The 9,130-nt window shown below is 40.6% G+C and overlaps 1 protein-coding gene across 11 annotated transcripts in view; it reads right to left on the bottom strand.

Annotated features, from left to right (window-relative positions):
- Positions 1-9,130, bottom strand: part of PHACTR4 (phosphatase and actin regulator 4) — a 101,104-nt gene that overhangs the window by 13,496 nt on the left and 78,478 nt on the right. For all 11 annotated transcript variants that reach the window (XM_020909096.2, XM_070459018.1, XM_020909094.2 and 8 more), the window contains 4 exons: positions 8,411-8,806; positions 4,263-4,857; positions 2,692-2,879; positions 1,765-1,918 (listed from right to left, as the gene is read on the bottom strand). In XM_020909096.2, coding sequence (XP_020764755.2) covers positions 1,765-1,918; positions 2,692-2,879; positions 4,263-4,857; positions 8,411-8,806 — 1,333 coding nt within the window. The remainder of the gene's footprint in view (positions 1-1,764; positions 1,919-2,691; positions 2,880-4,262; positions 4,858-8,410; positions 8,807-9,130) is intronic.

Below are 9,130 nucleotides of genomic sequence, written 5' to 3'. Positions count from 1 at the left end.
ATAGTCAATAATAATGTAATATCTTTGTATCAAGACAGATGGTAACTAGATTCACTGTGGTGAGCATTTTGCAATGTACAGAAATATTAGACCACTATGCTGTGTACCAGGAACGAACAGTATCGTAGGTCAACTATACTCCAAAAACCAAACAAATTCATGGAAAAAGAGATAAGATTTGTGATTACCAGAGGCAGGGGGTGGGAGAGAGGGAACTGGCTGAAGGTGGTCAAAAGGTGTAAACTTCCAGTTATAAAATAAATACTAGAGAGGTAATATACAACATGGTTAATATAATTAATATATATGTTATATATATCAAAGTCATTAAGAGAATAAGTCCTAAGAGTTCTCATCACAAGGAAAAATTATTTTTCCTGTTTCTTTTATTGTGTATCTATAGGAGATGATGGATGTTCATTAAACATATTGTGATAATGTAAGTCAAACCATTATGCTCTATATGTTAAACTTGTACCGGGCTGTATACCAAATATATCTCAATAAAATTAACAAGAAAAAAATCCCCATTTTAAACTAATTCCTAATCCTGATGACCTCCTGGTAATAATCAGAGAGCCACAGGTCTGCATTAAGATTGCCATCTTGGCCAACAGCAGAGCCTGGTGTCTAAGGTAGGAGAGGAGAATACATTTTAATGAATAGGCATCCTTATTTAATTATTTGTAAGGACTATGCCAAGAGTTCCACCTTCTTTTCCTTACTCTACCTAGAGAAACATCTGAGGTGGGCGAACACTTGTCTGTATACCTGGGCTCTACTTGTAGTACATGCGCAGGAAGCTGGCTTACATTCAGTTTTTCTACGTTTTTGGTTCCAGCGACTTGAAAAATATATTAATACTAACACTTTGAAAGGAGGCAGTTATGTGGAACATGTGAAATAGATACAATGGAAATTGTGGGTGTGATATTTAACTGGGCTGGGACCTCAGGGCTGAGCAACAGGATAAATGCCAGAAAAGCCTTGCTGTCCTAGGAATCACCTGAATTCTTAGAAACTAAAATTAAAAAAACAAAACAAAACATACTTATGTCTATCTTGGGGCTTCCCTGGTGGCTGAGTGGTAAAGAATCCACCTGTCAATGCAGAAGATGTGGATTCCATTCCTGAGTCAGGAAGATCTGTTGGAGAAGGAAACGGCAACCCACGCCAGTATTCTTGCCTGGGAAATCCCATGGACGGAGGAGTCTGGCGGGCTACAATCCACAAGGTCACAAAAGAGTCGGACATGACTCAGTGACTAAACAACAACAGCAGCATGTCTATCTTATGGTATAAAGCTATGAGAGCCATCTAGTTCCTTAATTTCCTTTGGAAATTACCAAATTCTTTGAAGATACCCATCTCTGTACAACATGTATTTTTTTAAACTATGCTATTTCTAAAATTAAAAAAAAAAAAAGGATATGTGAATGCTCCACCGCCAACTAAGTCTCTAATACATTCTCCAGGCCAGAATACTGGATTGGTTAGCCTTTCCTTTCTCCAGGGGATCTTCTCAACCCAGGGATCGAACCCAGGTCTCCCACATTGCAGGCGGATTCTTTACCAGCTGAGCCACAAGGGAAGTTCAAGAATACTGTAGAGGGTAGCCTAGTCCTCCAGGGGATCTTCCCCACCCAGGAATCGAACCTGGATCTCCTGCATTGCCGGCAGATTCTTTATCAACTGAGCTATCAGGGAAGCCCACATATACTGGCATAATCAAATCAAATCAATATATTCTAAGAAAAGGCCTACCTGATTAGTGTGTTCCCAATCTGGTGCCGGATTTCATTCCACTCCTCTTTGCTTTTTCGAGGCCAAGAATTCATGTTCATTTCTGGTTCACTAGGTTTGTGGTTCAACTTCATTGCCAGCGTGTCTTTCCTCTTCACTTTGTTGGCCAGAGCACCTTTGCACAAGAGAAAGAAAAACATGTAGAAGCTTCAGGCTCAACCTTACCTGGAGCTACGTAAGACTCTGAACAAACATTATCAGAATCCCAGCTTTCTAGTTGGTCTCCAGTGAGTCACCTAACATAGAGGTGAGGGTAAGGCTGACAATATCTAAAAATTTTTGCAGCAGATGAACTCAGATGGGTTAAATATACCTTTTCCCTTCTACCAGTTCTCTCTCTACATTTTCTTCTTAGTAAGAGTTGCTCGAGGAGGGATCATTTAAGTAGGGGACAGCCTCTGAATTACAACACAGAGGCATTCAAACTAACACACCTCAGAAGGTTCCTACTCCTAAAACTGCTTTCAATTTTCAGGAATCAGGATTCTACTATTTGCAGATGTGTATATATGAACATATATATTTTTTCCTTTGTCCCATGAACATAGTTAAGTTTATCAGGCTGAAGAGAGTATCACTTTTGTCTTTTCCACAAAGCCCAAACACCAACTTTCCTTTACTCCACATTCTTTAATACCATCAAGATAAACATTTTAAAATCAAAACTAAACACATAAAAACCTGACTGACTCAATCTACTGGGCTCCCTCTCACTGGCTTGTATGACAGGAACAGCAGGGACAAGGGTCTTTCCCAGAGGCTTCCAACAGCAGTCAGCCAGACGACTCGGTGGGAGAGAGTGTCTGCATCCATGCATCTTACACTTGCTAACACCACACACAGCTGTATCTGTAAGAGAGCCTTCTCCTCCTTCTCTCCCTTTCTTACTATGATGGCTTTCATCTTCGTCCTCTTCATCTCGGTATTGAATGGGACCTTCTGAATCAGAGTCACTCTCTTTCCCTTCTTCCTCCTCCTGCAGACACTGCGGGAGGTCAGGAACGACTGAGGTAGATGCTACATCTTCATCGAATGCAAATATGTGGCTTTGCTCCTCCTCTTCTTCATCGTCTGGACTAACAAATCAACATAATTACATTTCCCTTTCAGAGACATAAAGAGTAAGTGAGTTGCAAGTCAAAGTATTAAATAACTGTGAAAAAGTTCATGAATGAAATAATTTTAGTTCTTTTCCTTATTTTTTACAATCTTGCTAAGAAACTTTTTAGCAGTCATTAATCTGAAGGGCTCTGGGTTTAAATCCCAGAGCGTTTACAACTTATTTACTAGATTTTACGTGATCTAATTTTTCTGTAAATGGGGATGATACCTACCTTGTTGGCTTGTTGTGAGAATGAAATAGACAAATTCTAGAATGCACTAGTGTCAGGCACACAGGGGCTTGATGATCTATATATAAGATGCAAGCCTGCTTTGGTCTGATTAAATGAGAAGACTACACAGCACCTAACACAGTACTTGGCTCATGGAAGATACTCAATAAAAATATTGAACCCACTTCTTAAACCAAGGAAGTAAACAGAAGTAAAGATGAAAACTAACTTTTCCCCTTTACATTCTGGAGGCATAAAACTATGACTTAACCTACTTCAAATTCCTAAACTGTATCTTTCCAGGATATGAAATAAATGACCAGAAAGTACAAGAAATTACGGCAGAACAAATAAAAAGGCAGATACTGCAACAGCTCTACAACAATTCTTTTAGTAAGACAAATTTCCAGCTTGCCAAGAAATGTTACTCTCCAGTCCCAATTTGTCTGAATTTTAAAAAGACAGACAAAGTAGGAATAAGTACCAATGCTACTCTGAACACACTGAGTGGGGACAGATGAACTAGAGAAAAGATGAGCAGTTCCAGTCCATGGGGCTGGAATACTGAGCCATCTTTCCGAGCTCCCTTCTTTTTCTTTTTTCCCCCTCTTTTTCTTTAGGTTTCTCTCTGCCTTCTCTACCAAGATCATATGCCAGGCACTAGAGCTTTCAGATTTGTCTAACTGCATTCTCACAAGCTTATGAGGTCAGTATTATTCCTGTTTACAGGTTGGACAACTAAAGAGCAGGCAGGTAAAGTAACATACACTACTGTAAGTTAGTGAATGAGAGGCAGAGCTGGGATGTGAACCCAGAGCTATCTTACTCCAAGGTCAATGTTCTTAAGCACCATGTTACACTGCTTCCTCTATATGACATAAAAATGCACAGTGGTTTTAACTTTGAAGTAGAGACGTTTTATAAGTTCTGTATCATGGAAATTTCTGCCATGGATACAATGTTATAGAAATCAGGAGGGTAAAAGTCCAAATTTAAGAACGTGTCTTATTTGTTGAGTACTCTTCTTAATTTAAGTTTATTCACATTTTCTCTGTAAGTACTTTTTTCCAAGAAAGGCTAGCTAGAGTAAAGAGGGAACAAGAAGCAAGCTTGAAAGGCACTCACACTTTTAGCATTTCAATAGTGATGGGAAGTGACCTGGTCCGACCCAGGGTACTGCTGTCCTCAGAAAAGCCGTCACTGTTCTCGAAGAGCAACGAATGAGCTCTATGAGAGCCCTCCAAGGGAGGAGTCATGGGGAGTGGGCTGGTCAGGGCCTGCTGGATTCGGATGTGCAGCGGGACCGGGGGCAGCCTAGGGGGCACCTGGGGCTCCCCGAAGCTGTGGTCCAACATCTTCTTGGGTACTTCCCTTTTCTGACTTTCCTGCTGGACAATCTCCTGGGGTAGGTCTAAGGAAGGTGGAAACTCAATTTCTGGCACAACCTGAAAAGTCTTAGCAGGGAATGGAGGGGACCGAGGGGGCTCTGGAGGTATATGAGTAGGCAGTGGGGAGGAGGGGGAGGGAGTCAGCAGGGGTTCAGAGCCCACAGAGCATGTGCTCTTCTCTCTCTGATCACTTGGTGCTTTTGTGGCGGTGGTGGCAGCAGCAGCAGACTCTGAGGTGGGTACCAAGGCTGATGGAATGCCTCTCTTCGGTGGTAAAGGTGGGGATGGCTTTGATAACAACGTACCACTGTTTATTGCTTGGGACAGTTCAGCTGGAAAAGAGAAAGCAGTACCTCAATTTAAGATGGTTTTGCAGTGCTTTGAGGGGCCAGCCCAGAACCTAGAATTAGAGCTGAGTTCAGTCTTCCTCTTCCATGCTAATTATATCATTTTATGGCTTTGCCATTCTCTACCCCATTGTGAAACAAAAAATTAATATTTAAATATGTAGAAGGTCCAATAGACATATAGAGGTGTAAGAAAGACCACTACCTTAATACTGAGAAATTTCTTACTTCTTTAATAATAGACATGACAACTTTTTATGACTTGATCTTGGTGTAGATAAAGTTAATACAAAAAGAAACAACAAAAAAATGTGGCTAGTAAGTTCTTTTGTCTAACAACACTCCATATTCTTATACAACAGATCATCTTTATCATCTTACAGAAGGAAAAACTGTGGCCCCGAAAGTTAAGTGACTTGCCCAAGATCATACTACAAACTGGTTAGGACTCAGCTAGCTCCCAGGACTCATTCTTAAGGTTCCAACCTCTGGATTCCCCTGACTTTGTTTTTAACCAGTACCCACACCTCTTCCTGTCCTTTACGTCCAATCTGCCATCTCCACTTTTCAGTACACTGCGGGCTCCTTGACGACAGGGCATCCCTTGTCTCTATCAGCATATTCACAGGGTGGGGCACAGTGCCTGGCACACAGTGGTCCTCAACACGTTTATTAGGTGAGAGGCCCCTCCCCTGTACCATGACAGTAAATATCCTTAAGTGATCCCCCCACAAGCCCACACATCTCAGGTGTCGATTGAGCAAACTCCCTTTTAGAACTCCAAATGGCTTTTAAGAAGTGGATCATCACATCACAAAAGGTCAACCTGGCAAAATAATTAAATAGTAGTTCTCTCTCTCTTTTTTTTAACTTTCTAAACCAGTGGTTCTCTTGGTCACCAACCTCCGACCCTTGACTCAAACCCCTCACTTTGGTCCCACCAATTGTTTACAAAGGTTTTATATGTCTTACCTAGACAGCAACACCTCAAGTTTCCCTAAAATAAAAAAATTTAATTGCTCTAAATCCCATTCCATTGGCAGCATTCAAAATAAAAGTCTAGCTAATATGATAATGTTTTAATGTCACTCTTCATAAGTAAAATTTTAAAAGGTATTTCTAGAAAAATACTGCATATACTTATAAAAAAGGATTCAAAAAATTGAAATTTTAGGATCAATGAAAGATATATATTCTGGTAGATTGGATTTTTGCTGGCTGGCTAAAAATTGTTGCTGTTCACTTGCTGAAAATGGCTAAAAACAGTGGTTAGCTATTCCATCTACAACAAAATCCAACCCTGACAAGATCAAATCTGAGTATTTTAACAACTGAATTGATAAAGTAAGTTAGCTTTAGTGATTTAAGGGAAACATTTACCTGAAAAGGAAAGGACCTCTGGTACACACACTGTGATAATGGCATTTGGCATGGGAAAGATGCAAAATGTTCACTGGAGGGGTTACAATTCCCTTCATCAGTTATTTATGGAGGTCTTTCTTAGTCCCAATACTCCTAATTAGTCCTTAGTTCTAATTCTATCATGCCTGTTAGTAGAAACAGCAATGTCTAAATATTGGTTTCTAAATGTTTGTGTTTCATGGACCAACATTATTAAAAAGACATTCTCAACCAATCTCAGGTTGTTAATCTTTACTTTTAATTATTTTCAACTAAGGGTTTTTTGGCCATGCTGCATGGCTTTTGGGATCTTAGTTCCCCGACCAGGGATTGAACCCAGGTCCCCAGCGGTGGAAGCATGGAGCCCTAATCACTAGACCACAAAGGAATTCCCTCAACTAAGCCTTGATATTCAGTAAACCACTCAACAGCATAACCCGTTCATGAAAGAAAAGGTCTTTTAACACCAAAGAATCAAGAAGGTCCATAATTTCAGAATAAAGGATAATTTTCTTTTTTTTTTTTGGCCGTGCCCTGCAGTCTGTGGTATCTCAGTTCCTTGACCGTGAATTGAACCCAGACCATAGCAGTGAAAGCCTGGAATCTTAACCATTAGGCCACCAGGGAACTCCCTAAAGAATAGTTCTTTAAATCTATCTAACTTTAATAAAAACTCTGTGAACTATCCTATTTTTCTCTTTCAGCTGAGGACTGCTCATGGACTGCTATCAATCCCTTAGTCACAGGGCCTATTGCTTTGGGCTATTCACCTGAGGCCAAGAGCGGCCTCTATAGTTTAGCCCAGGATATAGAACAGACAGCAGTGGTTCCTGATGTATGGTTTCTATATACAGAGCATCAGTATCATCTGGGAACTCACCAGAAATGTAAATTCTCAGGCACTACCCCAGACTTACTGAATCAGAAACTCTAAGGGCAGAGCCCAGCACTCTGTTTTAACAAGCCCTCCAGGTGACCACAATGAGAACCCCTATATAAACAGTTTGAAAATGCAAATGTACAGACAGAGGCCTACACTCCAGAGTTGAAAGACCTGTATTTGGTTTCTATCTCTCACTAACTGCAACCTTGAGTCAATCATAACTTCTTCACTTTCTTATTGCCCTAACTATACACTAGATAAAATAGATAAAACTTCAAATGGAGGTTTTGAAAAGAAGTACATGAAAGTTCCTTGATCCTCAGAGGTAAGTCAACATGTCACTATCCATCCAAGGTGGTGATAATAATAATAACCTGCATCCTGTTTCTCTCAAGCTACTCCAACCTGTTATACTCGCAATGAATTCTAAGCCTGCTTTTCAAGGTTCTAGTCGCTCCACCTAATTTGGTTAATTAGCCATTTAATGAGCACACTTTTTATTTCTTCATTCAATCATTAACAAAAACTTTAAGCAGTACTAAACCTAATATCATTTTTCTTGAGAAACTACTTTTTTCTTTTCCTCCCTTTCTTGAAAATTCCTCTAAAATTATATAAGGAAAACCAATCTAAACATAATTCCTGTACATATAAAAAACTTACTAAACCAATAAAAAGTTACTATCTTCCCTGCTTTACTTCTTCTACCACTCATTTCATTAAGAGTAGCACCTTTAACTCTCCCAAGACAAAACATGATTTTATCAGAACAGTTTAAGTAGCTCTGCAGTTCCCCAGGAACATACTATGCTAGATCCTGAACCACAAGTTACACAGGCACCTCTACAATCACTTTATCTACTGGGTTTATGCTGAAGGAAGGCATGCATTGGCAGTTTAAAGTAGGTTAAAAAAAAAAAAATCCTTTCACCATGTAGGTCAAACCCACTGTGGTCTGTTCATATGTCTAGTCCCCCAACTATAAACAGCAATTCAGAAACACTGCTTCAGGAAAAATAAATATTAATCTCCTAAACCTTGAACCTAATTTCAGTGATATCTGATCCCACTCTGTTTCCATTCATAGCCATCTGTCTCATTTTCAAGACTTTTTTCTATACTGAAGGCATTCAAAGGGACAAGCTGTGGAGAACTCTCTCACAGATCAAATCAATACTGTAACAATTATCCAATAAAACAACCATCTAAAACCAAACCAAACCGCAAACAATGGAAAACTAAAGACGTACGTACCAATGACAGGGTTGCTGTTTCTGTGGGTTGGTTTTGGGGGTGGAATAGGGGGCTGCTTGGCAGGGCCTGTGTGAGAAAGGCTCAGGGTGGCAGTGGTGGTAGTGCTGGCAGGAGCAGCGGGCAGAGTCCTGGGCGCTTGGGAAGGGGTGCCAGAGGAATGGACAGTTTTTGCCGGGTTCGTGGCAACCATGGTAGCAGCAGGTGCTGTGGTGATGGCAGTGGTGGAGGCAGACGAGCTGGGTCTTGCCGAGTTGCCAGAGGAAGTGGCATCCTTTGCTTGCCCTTCATTTGCTTCGTGAGAAGAGGACAAGTGTCTTTTAGGGGGAAGTAAAGGCTGTTTGGGTACACTCTCAGGGATGAATTCTGCTTCAGAATGAGGCTGGCTTCCAGTGGAGCCTGTGAAATAGCAGATGGGATTTAAAACGAAAGAGTGTTACAAGACAGGCTGAAAAAGGTAATAGACCTACCACTTACGGTCAAGTCCATCTATTACTTAATGTACAGGTTGGTTTATAGACAAGTTTCCCAACCTCACACACTTTAGGTATATAACGCTTTCTCAATCAGTAAGAGAGGCTTGCTATGATAGTGATTTTTCACACAAGAGCCAGGCAACTGGACACAGAGTCCCTTGGGACTTGAAAAAATCCTACACACATCGATCTTTAACAGCTCCTTCCCAGCCGGCTCATACAGTAAAAATCTGCCTGCAATACGGGA

Source organism: Odocoileus virginianus, chromosome 30 (genome assembly GCF_023699985.2).
Source record: "Odocoileus virginianus isolate 20LAN1187 ecotype Illinois chromosome 30, Ovbor_1.2, whole genome shotgun sequence".
NCBI classification, from domain to species: Eukaryota; Metazoa; Chordata; class Mammalia; order Artiodactyla; family Cervidae; genus Odocoileus; species Odocoileus virginianus.
The sequence above is the reverse complement of the archived record's forward strand: the minus strand, read 5'-3'. Positions and strand labels throughout refer to the sequence as shown.